Raw genomic sequence first — 21242 nt, 5'->3', positions numbered from 1 at the left:
CTCGATATACGGAATGCTGGCCAAGCCGACGAAAGGCAATAGTGCGGCAAAAGGAACCTACCTATCGGTGGAAGGACTTTATTCCCGATTCATTTTAGACTGGGTTCGTGACGAGCGGTCCGTAGCGCCATTGGTGGGGACAGACTCGTTGGGACCCGTTGGTCCCAACAGGCCGTCTCAGGTGGCTGAAGTTAATCGCGGTGCCTTGCCGTGAAGATTTAGAATCTCAGCGATGGAAAATACATCCATCAAGGTCGCAACAATGCCCCGTTCGTGAAGCTGAAAATCATGAAGTGAGGGGTATGTACGGCGGTTACCATGAATAATAAATACCACTATCCAATGGGTTAACATAATAGTTAACTATTTCAGGACCCCAAGCGGGAAGGTCTAATTTGTCTCTTCTCAGCAAAATGGAGGCTGTGAGCTGTAAAAGATCGACCTGCAGGGAGAGCAAGAGATAGGAATGCTCTTCTTTAGATACACGCACGACCGGCCACCCCCTCGGTATCCGATTAGTTTTATTATTGTCCTGCATAATCTATCTGTTTCTCGTCGTAATATCTCAGCTCGGCCCGACAAATCGCGGGAATCTGGCCTATGACGAGTTCGAGTTGTCAGCACAGCTGAAGGCAGTACCTGCCACAAATGTTAGCCCAAGTCCAGCGCTATCGAGAGAATGTCGCAGACTTGCCAATTCCGCCGTTGGCGTAGGTCAGTTTGATATCGATGGCGACGCCGTAAGTCGCGCCGACGAGGAAGAAAATACCCAAGAGAATCATTCCCCAGTGTAGAAAATACGCTATCTTTCTCGTGAGATTGCCTTTGAGATATTCACCGTGGTCGTACAGCCACAGCCAACCTGGAAGACAAATGGCGAGGGGGGCAAAGCAAACCGAGCCAACAAGGGCAATCACGAAGGTGAAGACCGGAATTGCCTCTGCGAGTATAAACGAAATGGCACCAAGCACAGTGGTGCAGGCCAGCCAAGTTCCCCAATGTATCATTGTATTAGACTGCAAATGACGGGTTTTACCCAAGATACGCACGAAGACGTACTTCGCAGCGACCTAAAGAATGCGAGCTCAGCATGCGACGGAAACGAGATGGCTAAAATCCTACATGTAGGTAGATCGTCGAGCTCACAATCAGCCCAAGTAGGGCAACGCCATACGACACCATCTTTATCGTTTGGCCGGCACTCTGTGTGTGAAACCCCCGTCAGCTTCTAGATATTGACAACGTTATTGGGCATTTCACGAAAGAAGGACTACACACCCCCAACGACGGGCTGGCGACGTATTGTCCGCACCAACGATAGACAACCAAGCTGAAGGCGAGATAGGACGCGGTGACCAGTCCCATGCAAACGTAAAGCGACTTTTTGTAATCCTTCGGGTTGCGCATTTCCGACACGACGGGAAGGAAGGCGCTGGTACCTGCCGATGAGACAAAAAGGGTGCTGGAGGCGACCATACCGGCGTAGAACGGAGGGTTATTGACGGCCACATATCCTAACTCGTAGGGACCTGTCTGCGGCGCAGCTGCGGGCCGGTCGCGCGTCGTGACGCCGACAACAACAATCAACACCGCGACATAGATCGAGACAAATCCTGCATATGTGAGCCAGCCGACATGAGTGAGTTTGCGGGTCGAGGCCGCGATGATGGTCACTGCCGTAGCAATGAAGGACCACCAGACAGTACATGCGGCATGATGCGACAGGGCGTTCAATGCTGTCGACACCCCAATTATTCCGCTGCCCGTAACTAGAACATAGCCAATAATGAACAGCAGACCTGTGATCTCTTTTCCGGCTTTTCCAGCGACCACCTCTGCCATATCTGCGATGGAGTGGCAGTGAGGTCGGCGCGTGCGGAAATTTCCTAGAATCACAAAGGCGTAGGTGTTGAAGGCACCCCAGGCGACAATGCTGATTGCACCGGGCACTGCGCCGACAGCGTACAGCGCCGACGGCAGTGACAGCACGCCTGTCGCAAAGAGAATCTTGATGAAGATGACGCAAGCCTTGAACCATCCAACATTGCGAAACTGGACACCGTCGTGCGTCTTCTTGAAGACCTCATGCTCCTCTTCTGAGTTTTGAATGCTGGCACCCTCGGAATCGTCCGAGTTGACCGGCTCCTGTGCTTTCTCCGTCATTGTGAGCGAGTTGTGTCGAATGATCCACACATCCGACTGGAAGAACGAGACAGAAAATCAATTGAAATCGGGGGAAGAAACAGAAACAACCTCAATGTTTTGCAAGTGGACCATCCTGCCACTTTGCGCCCCAATAGTAGCAGCAGCCCAACCTGATCGCCATTCCTGAGGCCGTCGTTTGGAACCTTCCCATTAGGGCATGGAACGCCCGAATCCCTTACAATCAGCTGCCATGGCGGTAATCTACTGTGGGGCCGCGGCAGCTAGTGTCGCCCACCCGCAGACTGCTCTGATATTCTGGGCTTCGGGTTGTAACTATCAAGCTCGGTTGACGAACTTCGTATCGTTCTCGCCACCCTGTCCATCCATCGCCAACACCCACCCACCTAGCCCCGCCTGGTCCTAGTGGGGTGGATTACCACAGGAGTACATAGTGGGCCACAGTGGAGCGATTGTATCGCCAATGACCATTTGCAAGTGTATGCTGGATACAGCTTTGTTCATCTGCAGAACAGCCAGGGGCCAAGAGTCCGTCCGCTGTCGGAGACTAGTTTGATAAAGGTTTCGCAACTTGACACCAGCCACGACAATAATAGTAATGTATTTTTGTTGGGTCCCTCTCCCCACTTCCCCTCCTCAGCTTTAGCAAGGTCTTTTCGTTATTCCATCGCATTTTGCTGGGCTGTGGTCTTCGCCAAAAGAAAATATATTCCTTAGCAAAAGCCATCTCAATTGATAAGACAGACCCTGTGCATCATGTCGGACCCACGAGGCAGCCAAGGATATCAACTTGGCGTTGATGTCGGCGGTACCTTCACCGACGTTTATGTCTTCACGCCGCACGGCCAAACCGTCCGAGCCAAAGTCCCGACTACCCCCTCAGACCAAAGTATTGGTATCCAGAACGGCATTACTAAAGCTCGAGAAATACTCAAAGCCGAATCAGATTGGTCCGGGTCCTTCCAGTTTATTCACCACGGCACGACAACGGCGACCAATGCGGTCCTGGAGGGTAAAGGAGCGCGGACCGCTCTCGTTGTTACTGCTGGCCACAAGGATATTCTCGCACTGCGACGGTCACAGATTCCGGGAGGATTAGGTGCCTGGCTACACTTCACGCCGCCAGAGCCCATTGTTCCACTGGAACGAGTCGTGCAATGCAAGGAACGAATGTCGGTGCAAGGAGAGCCTGTCACTGAAGTGGATACTGAAGACCTGCGGCGGAGCCTGAGAATTTTGGCTGGACAGAACCCAGAGGCCGTGGCAATTTCCCTTCTGAATTCACACAGCAACGATGCGCATGAGCGAGTGGTGCAACGTATCGTCCGCGAGGAGCTTGGCGACAGTGTGGCTATTATCTGCTCCGCAGATGTGTTGAGAGAGGTTGGCGAGTACGAACGTACGGTAACAACCTGCACGAATGCGCTTGTCAAACCCGTGGTGCAGACATATCTTCGGAACTTGGCCGATAAGCTCACGACAGAGAGTGAGACGATTCGTGTTCTTAAGAGCGATGGCGGTTTGACCAGCTTGACGCTGGCTGGGGAGCTGCCAGTTAACATTCTCATGTCAGGACCAGCTGGTGGTGTGAAGGGAGTAGCAGATGTTGTGGCTCGGAGTACCCCATACAAAAATTTGGTTACTCTGGACATGGGCGGCACCTCGACGGATTGCGCGCTGATATACAATGGTCAGCCCCAGTTGCGACGAGAAACGACCGTTGAGAATTTGTCCGTTCGCTCGCCGGCGGTCGATATCACCACCGTTGGTGCTGGTGGAGGTTCCATCGCAACATATATGGAACTCACAGAGACTTTGCGAGTGGGTCCTGAAAGTGCTGGCGCATCGCCAGGGCCTGCATGCTATGGGAACAACGGAACTGAGGCGACGGTCACAGATGCAAATCTTGTTCTAGGATATTTGCCCTCAACCTTGTTGGGGGGTGACTTTGCGCTGGACGTGAAGGCGGCCATTGCAACTGTGGAAAGCATCGCGACGCAAATGAAGCTCCCAGTTTCCCAGCTAGCAGAAGACATCATTGCGGTTACCAATGAGACCATCTATGGCGCCCTGCGTCTCGTTTCAGTAGAGCAAGGTTACGACCCACGAGACTTTGCGCTGGTAGCCTTTGGCGGTGCTGGACCGTTGCATGCCAACGCTATCGGTCAACTGTTAGGCGCATGGCCGGTTATAATCCCTCCTTCGCCGGGTATCTTATGTGCTCAAGGCGACGTTACCACCAAGATGAGCCATGAGCAATCGACCACCTTCATTCGAATGGTGTCTGAAACAACTGTGGCTGAGATTCGAAACCAATATGCGGCATTGGAGCAGCAGTGCCAGGATACCCTGCAACGAAACTCCGTTGAAGCGTACCCCATGATGTGGAAAGCCCAATACCAGGCTGATCTCCGGTACAAAGGGCAGGCGTTAACAATTACCGTCGACCTTGAAGCAGATGAGCTAGCTACCAACACTGACGTGTGGCGTGGCGTGCTGCGAGAGAAGTTTGACCGCCAGCACCAACAGCTATTTACCTACTGTCTGCCCGATTTTGAGCTGGAATTAATGCGACTGGGAGTTGTGTTGGTCGATGACTCGCCCAACATCGATATCCCGCAAGTCGAGAAGACAGCGTCCATCGATCCTCCTGCCGACGCCAAGGTCGGGGAGCAGACCATAACGGTGCACGGCGAACAGAAAACCGCTACCATCTGGGACCGCCAGAAGATCAATAAGGAGGGTGTGCAGATAAAAGGGCCATGCATTATCACAGAGATGGACAGTAACACTTTGATCCTGCCCGGTTACTATGGAGAAATTGACAGCATCGGGAATATTCTGATCAATCCGCTGGAGAAAAAGCCTGTGGAGTCCACCGATCATACACTTGAATCTGCCAATGATCTGGTCAAAAGAACTCCTTTGATTCCCACGTTGATATCTGCAGCCTTGGCCTCCATCCGAGGCGAGATGGACAAGATGATGCTTCGGTGCAGTATGTCGCCAGCTATTCGAGAACAACAAGATGAATTCAATGTCATCACTGATGCGCAGGGTAAAATGCTTGTGGGCCAGTTCGGCAGCTTCATCACTCAGTTCCTCGAGGTGTGGGAGGGCACCATAGAGGAAGGAGATGTGTTCGTTACCAACGACACCTATCAAGTGCAGGGAGCAATCAGTCATCTGAACGACGTGATCGTGCTCATGCCCATCTTTTACAAGCATCGCCTCATTGGCTGGGCGTCGCAATTTGGCCATCTGACGGATGTAGGCGGCATGGTGCCTGGCAGTATGTCCATCAACGCCACTTCTGTGTTCGACGATGGCGTTCAAATTCCATGCATCAAGCTATACAGTGGTGGTGTCATGAACTCAGACCTCGTGGAGCTTTTGTGCAGAAACTCCAGACAGCCTGCGTGGTACCGTTCTGATCTCACGGCCATTGTCGCCGCATGCTCCATGGCAGCCAAGCGAGTTTGCGAACTGGCAACCCGTTTTGGAACTGAGATATATCTGGCTGCGTCCGCGGAGCTGCTGTACCGGAACCGCAGTGGCCTGGCCAAGATCATTGAACGGCAATTCGACGACAAAGAAAGTAAATTCACCGACTTTGTCGATGATGACGGCCACGGAGTCGGACCCTGGGCTCTCAGTTGCTCCATGAAGAAGATTGATGGCAACCGGCTGCTTTTCGATTGGAGTGGAACATCTCCACAGAGCCAACATGGTATCAACTTTTACCTGTCAGAGACCATGTTCAAGATGTTCATCGGGTACTATCTTATTGCCGCAGCTGCCCCAGGTACCGTCATCAATGACGGGTTCCACGACCTCATCGATGTCTATATCCCGGAAGGCACAGTGCTCAAACCCGTACGGCCGGCTCCTATCTCTTGCCGTACTCATCTGATGGGCCGTACACTTGATATTGTCCAAGCACTGATCGGCCAAAAGCACGAAGCCTACCAAGCCGCGGCTGGGTTCAGTGACTCGCCTCACTTCTTTTACTCTGGATTCAAGCCCAGTGGCGAGTGGTACCAGCTCTACCAGATTGGATTTGGAGGAGTTCCTGCACGTCAGGCTGGCGATGGTCCGGATTGTCACTGCTTGTTCCCTGCTATCAAGTCCATTCCCACCGAGAGCATTGAGTTGAACTACCCATTGCGCATCGAAGCCAATGAAAGTGTCGCAGACAGCGGTGGCCCTGGCTTCTACCGCGGTGGAAACGCCCAGCGCACATTGTATCGATTCCTGTGCCGCGGCGAATTCAGTCTTCATGATGACCGGTGGTTTACCAAGCCGTGGGGAATGAAAGGAGGCAGACCGGGGCAGCGATCACGGAAGGTGCTGTACCGGTACTCCAAGTCAGCAGAGAACCCGGCCATAGAAGTTCTGCCCTCTAAATGCGATCATATTCGCGTTGACCCAGATGATCTCCTTGAGTGGGTAACTTGGGGTGGAGGTGGGCTCGGCGATCCGTTGAGTCGACCTGCAGAGAAGGTCGCCCTCGAAGTCCATCGCAAGCTTGTCACAGTGAACGGCGCTCGCAAAGGGTACGGTGTCGTCGTGAAAAGCGACTTCACTGTCGACCTAGCAGCAACCGAAGAGCTAAGGAACACAATGTGTGTGGAGCGTGCTAAGCTTGGAGACATTCCGACCTATGATCGTGGTGGCAGCATCGAGGGCTTGCGACAGACATGCTTTGCGGAGACCGGGCTGGCTCCGCCTGAGCCGCAGTGGGAAATTGACTTGTACGGGCCTCACGCGGGAGTGGAGTATGTTAAGACGTGGTATGCAGACATGAAACGCCAAAATGGCTGGGGAATTTGAACGAGGAAAACCGGCAGGTTTGGAAGGCAAAAAAGGTAAATACGACTATTGACCGGGATAATGGTGAGCGATTATATATCTCAATGGCACATACTATCTCCCACGTTGTAATGAGTAGGCAGCGTCGAAAAACTATCTCAATATCCGAAACGCCCACTTTTCCTATTTATTGTAATAAAAGCATTATGTTTTTCATAGGTTATATTATATTGGTGATGGTAAGACTGTCGTTTTGGGTTGCGATCGACTCAGGGGTTTCTAATAGGCCTTGGTCTGCTTTTCATCCCCTGACCCCTTTAGTTCCTGGGCAATACGCCCCTGAGTGAGATTTCCTAATTCTTTTTCCATCACCTTGATTATCCCTATTGTTTGACGGGTGGGTTAATTTCAGTCACCCTGGCTGTGTTGAATCTCTTTGATGCAAATCACAGAGGCGGTAGGAAAGTCTGAAAAGAAGGGAAGAGTCACATATATTGACTGTTCACTATTATGACAAAATTGGACAACGACGTTGCTATTCAAAAGATCTGTACAGGCCCTCTAAAAATTGACAAACGAGAATTGTTGAAGCCCAGTAATCAGGGAAAGAGAATTGCCCGTTCTCAAGATCACGCGCGATAGTCATAATAGGAACGTGCTGCATGAGCCTCCACATGAGCCTCCAATGGCTCCATCATAATTCCCGTTCTTGAATTTTTGATCCATGAAACCGTCAAAGGCTGAATTGCAGAAGAAGCACCGCACATGTTCATCGATAACTGTTGACTAGCCCTAGGGGTGGGCGATAGGAAGGGAGCAACGACGGAAGGACCCCTTGGATTAGTAGAATGGATTTCAACACTATCGCGCTTCCTTTTCGAAGATTGAGAAGTGATAGCCACAACAGAGTCGGAATTGACTTTATGAGGGAGTATTTGTTCTCGAGGATCTCTCTTCTCGTTTGGCGAGAGGGCGTGATGGGTAGACGCTAGGACTTCATCAGGCGTAAATACATCCCGAGGAGCGTCCAAGGCAGACGAATATTCACCACAGCCCGCATATGTCTCCATACCTCGAATGGTGACTGGGGAGGTCCACGTATAATTTCCACTTTTGTGCCTCTGGCTAGTGTTCTCGGCGGTTTCAGGAAAATCGGCGTGATATACCCACACCATCGGTTGCCCATCTGCGACAAGAGGCGTTAAGCTCTTGCTTGGGTGACTAACATCTGTCAAGAACCTACAAAAATTTCCCTCCATAAATTGTTCTTCTTGGCGTCTAACATAATAAATCTCGTCCAGGACCTGCACTAGCTTCGGCGGAGAAATCAGCCGACGAATTGACTGATCAGCTTTTTCGAGTTGCATGACAGAAATTCCATGGCTGCTCCGTAGTTCGCGAAGAATGTGAATTAGAAGTCTAATGCGCTCTGTTGCAGATTAGATGAACTGTGGTTGTGAAAGCATCGTGGTTTTCCTACCAACTTTAGGGAGATGGTCTGGCTCCCGGTGGGTGACCCGAGAGGGCCACCATGGCGGCTTAGTCGCATCCGGATCAAACTGACTTGTGATACCTGCAATATTCATCCGTCCATTGTATGGATATTTCACCTGCTTGCGAGGCTCCAGAAGCTTGACATAGGCTTTCGCAAGGATTCGACAATTTACCTGTTGGAACTTTTCGAAAGCCTTTTCGTAGTATAGGGTCAAGGTCTCTTGGTCCTGAATGGATATTATGGCCCCCCTAGGACTTTTAGCTTCGACATTCTCATCGCATAATTCACTCCATTCGTAGGTGCGGCCTTTGGGAGGCAAGCGGATCGACGGTTGCCTACAAGCGGATCCCCCCGTAGGCTGAAATGGAGTCGCGGCTAGAGACATCTGGCCTATGCGGCTTTCATCTTCAAATGTAGTTCCAAGATATGGTATCGAAGTAGTCTGAGATGGTGAGAGTGTATTTCCATACATGTTCATCGTTTTGAAACACGTCGCTGAGATCCCGGGTTTGACTGACCTTCATCATTAGTGAGAACGACCGCTGGAGTGAACATGATACTTACCCTGGTAGTTTGAGAGAAAGTCGTTCGATGTACCAATAGCTCTCAGAAAGGCATCCTTGACCGTCATAGATAGAACTACCTTGCTGCTCTCTGCCATTGACCCAGAGGTTTGTAGCCGAATTTGGCCATCTTGGTCGAGATATATAAGCAGAAATCGTGAAGGCAATTCGTCTGATTTCTCCTCGGCTGACATCGTTGTCTGCGCCTGGCCAGCAGTCAGTTCATTTGGATCTAGTGGTCAGCCTAGTAAGAACTCCACCTTGAATTTGAGCCTATGCACTTGACTTGAACGTTAAGAGCCGACCAGATGTTAGCGCGAAGGAACTGCAACTGTCACTGAAAAGCAGATGCTCACTGCTCCTCTCACTCAAACTTAGGATACTGGTCTCCTAAATACATATGTATGTACTTTGGCCCTCAAACAGTCAGTTCATGCTGGGTGCGGCATGCGCACTAGTGCTGTCAACCCTGTCAGCAGTGCGGGGAGGTCTGGTTCCGACAGGGCCCAATGCACCCATTTATGGATCGAACAAAAGTACTAATCTTCGTATAGAACCAGCTCTAGGCTATCTCATGGGTACAGAGCTAACAGGTATCCTTAGCACGTCTGCGACTATTATTGAAGATACTACCAAGAGAAACACGCTCGCATGTCCTGGTCACGCGAGGTTCTCTAGTAGTACAACCGCCTACGGACCCTTGTTAGATGGGCAGAGGTTTCGTTGTAGAAGAATGGTCTCACCGTCTCTAATGGACGTCATTATCAAGTCAACCATTCCACTGCCGCTGTAAACATTCTTGCGTGGGTACACGCATGCGAGGAATGTCAGGGATGCAGGACTATTGATAAAGGTTGTAGTGTGTCCTACTCAGGCGCTAAAGACTTTTGGGACATTGCGGCGCTTTCGGAATCTGACCAGTCGGGCTCCTCCCGCGTCAAAGTTCTCTCCACTCACGTAAGGCCAGTTTGTCAATGGCCGGGAAACATTACCGGATCATCGGTCAGCCCTGCAAAAAACCATTTAGGGAGATCCTTGCATTATGGGGCGTTACAAGAGCTTGTGAGTCCTAGAGCTATCAACTAACATGGTTTATACTGTCGAAAGCCTAGACCACATCCTCAAGGCGTCCATTTTAACGCAGGAATCGATGCTTCCAATTGTACTGAATCTTAACAATATTAGTGTCATGTGAAGCAGCCGGACGTGAGCAATAAATGCCGAACGGCCATGTTTTCTTTCGCTAAGAACTTCGGTCTGTCTGTCCGCAATTCGCTCCTCGGCAAAGAACAGGTCTCCCTCCCCCGACGGTGACTGAGCTGTCATATGTCACTGGCTCACCGATATTCAGGGCAGCCTCTCTACTATGGTGTGTCAATATGTCATTCCTTGCGGGTTTTGCGTTGGGCGCAAACTCTGACACAGGCAGCGGAAATACGAGAGGGCTTAATAGAGGTTTAGGCTAAATACTAGCGCAGACAGCGCTCGGATCTCTCGATCTTTCGTAGTGGTGTCTTGGCACACTCATAGTTGGTCTTATGATTGAGCGGGGCTATATTTGGGGTGCCCGATAGGTTCAGCTGAGGATCAGGTTCGTTGCCTGAAAAGGCTACTAACCTACGGGATGGAATGATCGCCCACAAAGAACAATGAGAACTTTAATACTATCAATGGGCGGTTCCTTCCAAAGTACCAGCAGCAACCTGATAATTCCCTTTTTTCTATCGAGATTGATGTTTCTTGTTATTCTCAAATTCATGAGACTAGTATGAGAAGGCTTTGCTCCGAAGTGCGCATGGATATGTTATAAGAAACTTACACTAGTAGGATAGTAGTTAAGGCGATGAAATCCATGCTCCGAGATCCTGAACTTCCACGGCACGAAGACCCAGCGCGTCGGCACATGGTAGAGGGTGGCTACATTATAATGTTTGCGCTAGTCTCCCGTGGCTATTGGGACTTTTCTACCTGCTGCACTAGTTAATACATAGATGAACCTAACCTCGGCTTTTTTGACCCTTCTTCCACTGCCGTTCCTCCACTGCCAGTCTAGACAGGGGGGGGGGGGTCGAGGAAGACTAACCATTGAGCTTTTGATATGTTACTAAACCTAATCTGTTCTGTGTGATGGGCTTTGCACAACTAGGTTTCTGTAATTGATCCTTGACTCTAGCTTGTTCATCACCGAAATTCATCATCCCCGTCCTCTCCACATCGTTGCATTTCTGGCGCCCCTCGAAAAATGGAAATCGTGAAAGCACAAAAGGGCCACTAGTCGCAGCGGATCAATTCCCTACTCCCATGAAATCATATGGCACGGCATACGCGAAATGTACCTAGCAGGCGATCCACAGTCATATGTCTTATCACATGCAAGACTTGCACTCACCCCATATGGACCTTTTAAAAGGTTCATGATTTCGAGTTAGACGAAAGGGTTTTCGACCTTGCCTATCATAGTAGCAGGCTTATTCTGATGTGTCTTGGTGGCGATTTGCTGTCAAGGATCAGCGCATTCACTAGAACGAATGAGATTTACATCCAACATGATTTGGACTCACCTTGGATTGACCCTGAGTCTGGAACTCTCCCTACATTCTACACGGACTGTCAATGTGCAGCTTTGCATGCACTGGCTTCCCATCTTGTCGCCTATTTAGCCGGAACAAGACCACGCCAAACATGACAATGGCTTTGCGAACGCAGGCACAATACCTCATTCTGTATCGAACATCCTAGATTCCATGTCCCGGCTATGTATGGTGACAGTTAGTATCTTTCGCCAAGTACTCTGTCCTACTAGCGAAGGTCAGTGATTCTGTGAATGCGTTCTTACTTAACAAGATGATGCAATTCTGCCGGTTCATTATTCGCCAATTAGGTACAAAAGTCCCTAGGGTTTCCAGTACTCACTAGTTAGCACCAAGGATACGGCGAGCGCCAGTGGATAGTTTATAAATACTGGTAAACATCTATGAAGAGAATCCTTACTGTTCGTTAGTCTTTACTATCAGGGTAAGTCAGTTTCTTGCATGATAGAAACTATTTTCAGCATTACTTAGTCTGGTCAAATGCATCGATCTTCGATCTCCAATTGACCGTCACTTAGCGTTGGGTGTACACGGCAGGCATACACTATTCAAGGCTAACCTTAATGAGGAAAGAAGAAATCTGCGGCAGAATTCTCACCGCCCTACATTTTCTCGAAAAAATTCCCGCCATCATCTTTGACCGACTTGACTGAACAACACTTACTGTCAACAATGAAGCGCAAATTGGATGCCAACGACGTACCGTCCCCGGAGGCCACTGCTGGGGACGAGCAGGAGCCGGATTTCGAAGCTCTGAACCTTGATCCCCGACTCTGCCAAGCCCTGATCAAAGAAAAGTTCAGCAAGCCGACCCTCGTGCAGGCCAAGGCGATACCACTGGCCCTGGAAGGGAAAGATATTCTGGGTAAGTACTCACCCAAATCGTACTTGAAAAAGGCTTCATCCTGACAGAGACAGCCCGTGCAAAGACAGGTTCTGGCAAAACGGCGGCCTACGTTCTCCCGATCCTGCAATCTATTCTCCAGAAGAAATCGGTATGTGCACTCTATCACCATCAATCCAATCGAAGGATGAACTGACTGGTATATGCAATCAGGTGGACCCCTCCCTGAAAGCAACCACCGGTCTGATCCTCGTACCGACTCGCGAACTTGCGGAACAAGTCCAGAAAGTGGTCACCTCGTACACCATTTTTTGCGGGAAGGATGTCCGATCGGTCAACCTGACCCAAAAGGTTTCCGACGCTGTACAGCGGTCGATGCTCGCTGATTTCCCGGATCTGGTTGTGTCGACACCCAGCCGGGTTCTGTCCAATGTCAACAACTCGGCTCTGTCGCTCGACAAACTCTCGCACCTGGTGATTGACGAGGCGGATCTGGTTTTGTCGTACGGCTACGATGACGATATCAACACCCTCTCCAAGGCTATCCCGCGAGGAGTGCAGACTTTTCTCATGAGCGCCACCCTAACCTCGGAAGTCGACACTCTGAAAAGTCTGTTCTGCCGGAATCCAGTTATTCTCAAATTGGAGGACAAGGAGGAGAAAGGCGGTGGAGTCAGCCAATTTGTCGTCAAGTAAGTTCATCTGTCACCAACAACAACCAGTTGTACTAACGCCTTATGTCAGATGTGCCGAAGACGAAAAGTTTCTTTTGACTTATGTCATCTTCAAACTACAACTGATCAAAGGAAAAGTTATTATCTTTGTCGGCGACGTGGATCGGTGCTACCGTGTCAAATTATTCCTGGAACAGTTCGGCTTGAAGAGCTGTGTGCTCAACTCTGAGCTGCCCATCAACTCACGGCTGCATGTGGTTCAAGAATTCAACAAGGGTGTCTACGATATCATAATTGCTGCCGATGACCAGGAGGTTCTGGGGGCTCCCAAATCCTCCAAGAAGTCCCAAGAAGCCGACGAGGAAGTCGGAGAAAAGGAAGAGATCGGATCCAGCGAGGACGAGGACGAGGTTGAGGACGAAGGCGGAAAGAAAAAGGCACCCCGGCCAGAGAAACGGCGCAAAATGACTGGCAAAGAAAAGGACTACGGCATCTCGCGCGGCATCGATTTCCAGAACGTCGCATGCGTACTCAACTTTGACCTCCCCACCACCTCGAAATCCTACACACACCGCATCGGGCGCACAGGGCGCGCCGGCAAAGCCGGCATGGCGCTCTCGTTCGTGATTCCCGCGGACCAATACGGCAAGCACAGGCCGACTTCAGTGGCCTCGACAAAAAACGACGAGAAGGTGCTATCCAAGATTGTGAAGCGGCAAACCAAACTCGGCCACGAGGTAAAACCCTACCACTTCGAGATGCAGCAAGTCGACGCATTCCGTTACCGCATGACCGACGCCCTGCGCGCGGTGACCCGTCTCGCCGTGCAGGAAGCCCGCGCGCGGGAAATCCGCCAGGAACTCGTCAAGAGTGAGAAGCTCAAGCGACATTTTGAGGAGAACCCCGATGAGCTGCGCCAGCTGCGGCATGATGGCGAGCTGCGCGCGGCGCGGGTCCAGCCGCACCTCAAGCATGTGCCGGACTATCTGATGCCGAGTAAAGGGCGCAAGGGTATCTCCAAGGAGGACGTTGGCTATGTTGGGTTTTCGAAGGCGAAGGGGAATCGTATTCGCAATGCCAGAGATCGCAATCGCGGACGGGGCAAGGGGAAGAAGACGGTTGGTGGAAGGGTTGATCCGCTCAAGACGTTCAATCGGGGGCAGAGCAAGAAATAGGGATGATACCATTCATTATTGTACAGCCAGAAAATAATCAAGTGTTAAATATGCAGCATATGTTTACGGAGTTGGTATATCTATGGAAACACTCGGGGGTACTCCGGCCCTAATAAACTTCTCACTAGATCCTCATCCATATCCTCAATCCCCAGCGAGGAATGTACCCACTTGCCACGGCTCTCGCGCCTGATCTGGAGAACGTGCCGGTGAACATCCAAAGCAGTGCGAATAGAGCAGCGATAAGCCTCTAGCTCTTTAGCACGACGGTAACGAACCCGTTCTTTCTCTACATCCCAGGGAAGATCATCGGAATCGGCATCTCGCAGTGGGGAATGCACCGACGACGCCAGCGAGCGCGAAGGACGAGACGGTGTGTCAGGGCTTGCCAGAAACCCATCATCAGTGAGATCCGGAATCCAGCCTGGCCCCAGACCAATCCACTCAATGTCTCTCCATGAACCATTCCACTCTGGACCAGAAGTTCCAGGGCGATAGGTCTGACCGTCAGGGTCCGTACCGGTCCAGGTCAACGCGGGGAGCCAGTCGCTGCAGCCTTCGAGGTCGAGCCACTTTAGGCAATAGGTCGAGCGGGAGAGCTGGCGGAGGAGACCGGCTGCCTCAGCCCAGTTATTATCCAGTGCGGCGTAGGTATCAGTCCCGCTGTAGGCAAACGTGAGGGAGTGGTGGTTTGGGTGGCGAATGCGTGCGTGGACGGCATTGGGGGTGCGAGTTGGAGCAGGCCAGTGAGCAAGAGACAGGTGAGTGATTGTCGACAGACGTGATAGGAGCTGTAAGAGAGAATTCCAGCTTGCGGCGCCGGGATGTGGATGTGCGAATGAGAGAAAGCGGAGGTTGTCGAAGCGCAGGATGTTGGTAACAGTCTTGGGAATGGGGGATTCTGGATTGTCGGAACCTATCAGGGCATCGTCGGAATCTGCTTCCTCGTCCCACGAAGCTAGAACGCCATCTTCTGATCCACGCCGAGTTCGGACAGCAGCGGGTTTGGAGGCCAGAAGCTCGTTGGTAACCTGTTTGAAGGATATCCAGTAACCAAGAGCATTGCCCATATCGAGACGAGTTATTTTCGAGTCCGTGTTAAAAATCTCATTATCATCCACAGCCATCTCCTTTCTGAGATCCGATTCCGTCAAAATGAGCGGCTTCAACCCCCTCATACGGCCCTGTAGAGCTTGACCTCTCGCATAGACTGCCATATAGCTAAACAATAGCATCTTGAGGTGAATGGGAAGCTGTGCCAAAAACGGGCCATCATAGTCCAAATGCCAGGCCCAGTTTAACGCCATGGATTTGAGCACCATGTGCGCTAGACGCTGTTTTTCTGGAAAGGCAGCGCCGGGCAGTCTTTCTAAGCGATATACGCGTCTTTCTGCTGCAGTTTCTAGCTGACCGTCTGTTACGGATATTCCTTCGCTGGTGCTGCCAGCAAGCCAGCTCGCAGGTGGCGGAGGTCCTGCTGTCCGGCGTAGTCGATGCCCCGCCACGCCAACGCGGCGAGCATAGGGGCGCGGGCGAGGCGGCGGGGTCTCCGGCAGCTCGAGGAGATTGCGTAGCGAAGGATGAACGGATCGGGGAGACACATATGGTCTTGGGGAATGTGAAGGGCCATCATCGGACGGGGAGCCGACTTGGGTGCGGCGAAGATGGCTGATCAGGTCGTTGACAGAGCTTGACTCGGTTGAGGCGGAAACTCGAGAAGGCCCATCCTGATGACGTCCCGAGGATGAGAGGGTATGATGAGCAGGAGTGACAGGCTTAGAGAACAAGGGCCGGTTATGTTTCTTGGGCATGAAGAGTTCGGAGGGAGATGTACAAGGAGGAAAGTAGGAAGCAGTGCGGGAGGATTGCTTATCGCCCCACGTCTTTCTATGCTGTCTATCTACACTGACTTGGTTATGTACAATGGTGCTATACAACAGGATTACGTTCCTCAGATATCTCGAACCCAGGAATCGTCCTTCATGTGGCCCTCACGCTTGGGTCCCTCCTCAAGCCAGGTCTCGACTAGTCCTTCCTTGGGGTCCTCGTCCGGCAGACCGCGCGATCGCCGGACCTCCAGCACAAGGTTTCGCACTTTCATCGTGACTTCTTTGCGGAGCTCCACGGCTTCTCGGTTGTTCAGCAGCTCCTCGCTCAAGACACCGAGCGGAAGACCTCGCGATTGGGGATCGGCCGCCTCAGCCTTGGCCTTGAGCTTCTGCCATCGCGACCTCATATCCCCAAAGACAGCCTCCGAGTCGACCTTGGAGCCGAACGTAACACTAATATTTTTCCCAGGCCGCGGTAGGAACCGCGGGAACTCCCGACTCTCATGCATGATTTCGTCGAACCCCTCGATCCACATAGGCACCACGTCCGGACACTCGCTGGCCTCAAGAATGAGCCGCGCGATTCCCCACTTGAAGTAGCGCATTGTTTTCCGCGGGGCCTGATGGATCTTGCCCTCGGGGAAGATGTGCACCCACGAGTAAGTATTGCACGCGAAGGCCGAGGGTGCTTGGTGTGCGTCTTCGCCGTTGGTTGTGTAGGCTACCGGGAGATCGGAGAAAGGGTCGACACACACGTTGTGGAGGCTCCAATGCTGGCGTTCTGGGGTCGCGCGGTGGTGGTCGACAGGGAAAGGGCCCTTGGACAATAATCTGATCGCTTGTGTGACAGCAGGCTGTGCTAGACCGCCGAATTGCGAGTGTCCAAGACGATGCGTAGGCAGGACCTGTCCCATGGTGAAGAAAAAGGCTAGTGGCCTGTAAAGACACCTCTCGTTAGCAGCAGTCAGGAGGGAACAATAGAGGACAGTACCGATTCTGGTAACAGATATCATGGCTACCGAATGACCACCGCCGATTCCAGAATCGAAAAGGCAGAAGCCCCCAGACCAGCGGATCGTCCATGCTGCACAATTTTCGCACCCAATGTTAGCCATCGTTCACCCCAAGCCTCGTCGGTATCCGTTCCCGGTTGTACGTACACACTGGTATGATTCGATACTGTGACCAGTCTCCATTAGCACTCCAGTTTGAATTGGGCGCATTCTCTGAACGTACCTGTAATCAATCCTTTTGACCGACCCGACAGCTGCTGTCGCGAATCGAGGAGCTCGGTAAAAGCTTCTCCGCCATGAACCTCGGCATGCGTTAGGCACGAAAGAAATGCGCGACACAGGCCGCCCACTCCCCACATGGTCGTGGACGCGGCTGCGCGCCAGGCGAGAGAAGGGGCGTCGGATGTGCCTTGGGAATCCATGGTGCTGCGCGGAGGAGCAGTGCTATCACTTATCCATGGGCTGGGAGGAAAATGAGCGGAATCAATGGCCTCGACCCGGAGTCCCTCGAGGAGGTCTGCGCATGCCCGAGAGAAAAAGGAACAGGAACCGGTTCAGGGTCGGGATATGGGTGAAATCACATGACTGCCGTTGGGCTTTGCCTTGGCGACTTGAGGGGAGTGAATTCAGGCATGTATTATTTCAATTGATAGTAAAGCAGAATAATTGTATTTTAGGGATTCCGTCGAACACAACCATGATCTTGACAACCCCCAGTCCTTGTACATATCCGCCTGCCGTTGATGTTACTATGTCTCGCACGGACCACTCACCGCCAGCATTTTCTTTCTCCGTCTGCATCTCCGCAACGACATACTCAACCTCCTCCGCCAGCCATGTTCAAGCCCACTTCGTCTCTACTAGGGGGTCTTCTCTGGTACGTCTTCCCACTCAATCCCTAGCACATGATCCCCTCCCATCCAGCGCCTAGAACTAACGGGCCTTCTTCTTCTCCAACAGGAAGACCCCATGGCGCCTCTCCTCGCCCCAAAAAGCCCGCCAGCGCAAACGCCTGCGCAACGTGGACCGCGTCGTCGACACCATCAGCGCCGCCCTGCAACGCACCGGACAGACCTCTAAGGCCGTTGAGCGGTGGTATGCCGAGATGCCGCGCGAGGAGGAAATGTTGCCCAAGGACAAGTACACGATCTTCGATAAGAAGGAGAAGAAGTACCGGAAGAGCATTCACAGTGCGTTTATTACCATCCCTACGGGCTTTCTTTTACGGAAGGGCATGACTGACAATTGGGGTTCTCTAGAGCTGCCGAAGTGGACTCGTGTCAGCCAGCGGGTGAATCCTCCCGGTTTCTAATCAGCAGAACTTGACTGCGTCGACTCCATCCTTCTTTTTCGATATTTGTATTATACATCCCATCTCGACCGTCTCAGTCTGACGTGGGGGCGTCTGTCAGGAGTTTCCTTATTGGCTTTATGGATTTACACCGCGACTACGGAAGATACGATCGGTGATTTAGCATGTATCCTTATTACCCAGCACCTATATCATCCTCACAATTGCATTTCATTTGCGAGCATCCCTTAAAAATAGGTCCACAGGCAGACGGTTACTGATCACCGCCTTGAATGCGTAAGGCAGTGGGTTGACAGGTGCTGTGCTTGGGAAGGATATGGCATAAGAAGCGATGGAGATGTTGGGTTGTTCTCCGGCCAAAACCCCATCGGCGGCACAAGATGCCGATGACCGAACAGGCAAACATTGTGTTGTCAAATCTCCTGGTGAATCTTGTGTACAGACCCTTTGTCATGAACCAATTGGAGTGGCTTGTTGATTTGCGCCGCGACCTCTTTGAGCCATGTTCGATTGACTCGGCCTCCATATATCAGCTTGTGCATAAGGTATCCATGCCGGACATGTTGCCAATCGTCGAGCTTCTCTTGCCATCCGGCAACCCCCTCGTACCAGGCAGTTTTCTGTCGTGTCGACAACTCAAACCCCTGAGGGGGTTTGCGTAAAATCCAACAGGCCGGATCGATATGCCCGTCTGGCGGCTCATCCGCTGATTCTTCATATAATTCCACAGTCCGAATCGCGTCTCGAATCCCCGACGCCTTTCTTTGCTGGTTGACCGCCACCCGCCATGACTCGACGCGAGGAATGCGAGTTTCTGTCCTCGGGACAACGGGGTACTTCGGTTTGGGGCTGAAAGTTGGCTGGAGGTATGGGACGTTGAAGCGAGGGTCCCCCCATTCGCGGCGCGCATCTATCGGGACTCTCGAGACGGGGTCGATCACCAGCCATGTTTCCCTGTTCAGCCAGTGGTTGGCGAGAAGCGCAAAATGATAGGGCTTTTGGCCCGGAGTGAGTTCATTGAAAAGCCATACCAGTTTTCGATTCAACCTGTGCAACATCCGGACTTCCCAGTCACACAAGTCCTCCTTGCGCTCTTGTCTTTCCGGTGTACTTAAAGCCTGTGGGCATTTGGAGACTTTGGAATTGTAGACTGTGTCGTCGAGGCGCATCATCTCGCTAGTAACAAGGATATCCACGTCCCTTTTAGACTGTCGCATCAGTTGCCATTCCTGCTGTTCTAACGGCACGGCAGCCCGGGCCAATGGCCCTTTCGACAATTGAACCCTTGCGGGTGCCGAATTCCATTTCATGGACTCAGAGTCCGCACGGTTGATAGCCAGCAGCCACATTTGTCGTCGCATAAGCATGCCCTCAGTCACTCGGAATCCTTTTTCACACGACTCCCACTGATGCCCACTGCACTCCTTTCTTTGACTTGAGCCTGAGGCACGAGAGGCGGCAGTTCGATCCGACGGACAGCTGGGCAGAAACTCAGTAACTGGGGTTCCGGGAGGGCATGAAGTTGCACCCCGGTTCCGCCCAGGGCTTTCAGTTTGCATCTGCATCCTCGCTGACCACATCCGGTATCTATGTAGACGTCGATGCTGGGACGTGGATGGCAATTGCAGTGCTTTTTTATCCTGTCGGGATTTTACCCATGTTTGTCCATAGTCATCTGGCGGACTCGGTTGCAGGATATTGTTCTGTGCAAACAAGTTCGTTGGCTGACCGCTAGACCGATGTTCGTGGCAGGATGCCCAAGGAGCCATGTTGTGAGAAAAGTGGCAAGCACGCTGGAAGAGAGTGATATTCTCCGTCAATGGCCGAACTTTAGCGGCCACTGCTCTCAGACACAACGAATGGCATTGCATGCCCTCATCAAAGGCGCAATCACCGGTGCTGAAGACTCGAGGAAATTTAACCTGCCTTTCTCCCTGCTGTACCCTATGACTAGATCGCAGATCTCGAATCGGATTGGCCAGCTGCGGTTCTCTCAAGGATTTGACGACGATGGAAGAAACCGATGTTGCATTGCGATCCCTCCTGGCACCACGGCATGTGGGCAAGGGTTGCGAAGGGCAGAAGCCATCCGCCGGGCTATAATCATAGCTCTGAAGCCATTCGGGTAGCCATCTGAGAAACCGCCGTTCGCGCCGACGACGTTGCATTTCCTTCTGCTCGGGATCCCACCATACCCAGCGATAGTCCGCCCTGGTTGACTTCCACGCCGTCCACTCTCGGAGTCGGGTAAAGCATCGGTAGACAACTCTCTTGTTCCGTTTGTGGGTGTTCAGGGAGACCCAGCCGTACCATGTTCGCGCATATCGAGCCGTCGGAGGCTTCCCTTCACGCAGCACCTTGTGCTTGTTGAAAGAACGGATGAATCGACCAATCTTCCATAACAGTACCGCTAGTACGAAGATGGCAAAGGTGACTGCTAAAAGCTCGCCAAGCACCAAGGGGCTGGCGTGCTCGGGGTTCGAGGCCGACGAGGTAGGCGGGTCTTCGGGAAGATGGGGAGGAGTTGGAGTCAGTGAGTGAATGATCTGTCGAGGATACAAAGGCGCCATGAGACCAGGCCTTGACTGATGGGGAAAATAAGGATATGGACAAGAGGGAAGAAAGGTTAGGGCTAGAAGGCAAGTACGACCTTGAATTTACTTCCTATCAAAAACTCCGTAACCCGCTGTCTTTGACCTCAGATGGCATAGTTGGAGGTGGGCGAGCACATTGAGAGGAACAAGCAGGACCTTGCTTGAGATTTTTAAGGA

General features: G+C 52.0%; 9 protein-coding genes across 9 annotated transcripts; 4 read left to right on the top strand and 5 right to left on the bottom strand.

Moving 5' to 3' along the window:
• Positions 1-668: 668 nt before the first annotated feature.
• Positions 669-2163, bottom strand: N7510_006495 (uncharacterized protein; the record flags this gene model as incomplete). Its single annotated transcript, XM_056978421.1, has 3 exons — positions 669-1070; positions 1123-1203; positions 1279-2163. The coding sequence occupies 3 exons, from the start codon at positions 2161-2163 to the stop codon at positions 669-671; spliced, it is 1368 nt and encodes a 455-aa protein (XP_056834453.1).
• Positions 2164-2919: 756 nt separating this feature from the next.
• N7510_006494 (uncharacterized protein) lies at positions 2920-6996 on the top strand (the record flags this gene model as incomplete). Its single annotated transcript, XM_056978420.1, has 1 exon — positions 2920-6996. The coding sequence occupies one exon, from the start codon at positions 2920-2922 to the stop codon at positions 6994-6996; it is 4077 nt and encodes a 1358-aa protein (XP_056834452.1).
• Positions 6997-7604: 608 nt separating this feature from the next.
• On the bottom strand, positions 7605-9131 carry N7510_006493 (DUF2841 domain-containing protein; the record flags this gene model as incomplete). Its single annotated transcript, XM_056978419.1, has 4 exons — positions 7605-8161; positions 8219-8404; positions 8456-8983; positions 9035-9131. 4 exons carry the CDS (start codon positions 9129-9131, stop codon positions 7605-7607), a joined length of 1368 nt encoding a protein of 455 aa, XP_056834451.1.
• A 335-nt stretch (positions 9132-9466) lies between these two features.
• On the top strand, positions 9467-10347 carry N7510_006492 (uncharacterized protein; the record flags this gene model as incomplete). Its single annotated transcript, XM_056978418.1, has 3 exons — positions 9467-9511; positions 9763-9990; positions 10219-10347. The coding sequence occupies 3 exons, from the start codon at positions 9467-9469 to the stop codon at positions 10345-10347; spliced, it is 402 nt and encodes a 133-aa protein (XP_056834450.1).
• Positions 10348-12296: 1949 nt separating this feature from the next.
• On the top strand, positions 12297-14317 carry dbp9 (ATP-dependent DNA/RNA helicase; the record flags this gene model as incomplete). The annotated part of the gene is made up of 4 exons (XM_056978417.1): positions 12297-12489; positions 12543-12619; positions 12682-13160; positions 13213-14317. 4 exons carry the CDS (start codon positions 12297-12299, stop codon positions 14315-14317), a joined length of 1854 nt encoding a protein of 617 aa, XP_056834449.1.
• Positions 14318-14397: 80 nt separating this feature from the next.
• On the bottom strand, positions 14398-16128 carry N7510_006490 (uncharacterized protein; the record flags this gene model as incomplete). The annotated part of the gene is made up of 1 exon (XM_056978416.1): positions 14398-16128. One exon carries the CDS (start codon positions 16126-16128, stop codon positions 14398-14400), a length of 1731 nt encoding a protein of 576 aa, XP_056834448.1.
• Positions 16129-16268: 140 nt separating this feature from the next.
• N7510_006489 (tafazzin) lies at positions 16269-17581 on the bottom strand (the record flags this gene model as incomplete). The annotated part of the gene is made up of 3 exons (XM_056978415.1): positions 16269-17082; positions 17166-17325; positions 17383-17581. The coding sequence occupies 3 exons, from the start codon at positions 17579-17581 to the stop codon at positions 16269-16271; spliced, it is 1173 nt and encodes a 390-aa protein (XP_056834447.1).
• Positions 17582-17995: 414 nt separating this feature from the next.
• On the top strand, positions 17996-18471 carry N7510_006488 (mitochondrial 54S ribosomal protein mL60; the record flags this gene model as incomplete). The annotated part of the gene is made up of 2 exons (XM_056978414.1): positions 17996-18036; positions 18120-18471. 2 exons carry the CDS (start codon positions 17996-17998, stop codon positions 18469-18471), a joined length of 393 nt encoding a protein of 130 aa, XP_056834446.1.
• Positions 18472-18884: 413 nt separating this feature from the next.
• Positions 18885-21041, bottom strand: N7510_006487 (uncharacterized protein; the record flags this gene model as incomplete). The annotated part of the gene is made up of 1 exon (XM_056978413.1): positions 18885-21041. The coding sequence occupies one exon, from the start codon at positions 21039-21041 to the stop codon at positions 18885-18887; it is 2157 nt and encodes a 718-aa protein (XP_056834445.1).
• Positions 21042-21242: the final 201 nt, after the last annotated feature.

Source organism: Penicillium lagena, assembly GCF_028827675.1.
Source record: "Penicillium lagena strain IBT 129212 chromosome Unknown utg000003l_segment0_segment0, whole genome shotgun sequence".
Classification (NCBI taxonomy): Eukaryota; Fungi; Ascomycota; class Eurotiomycetes; order Eurotiales; family Aspergillaceae; genus Penicillium; species Penicillium lagena.
This window is presented reverse-complemented; position numbering and strand designations above follow the sequence as displayed.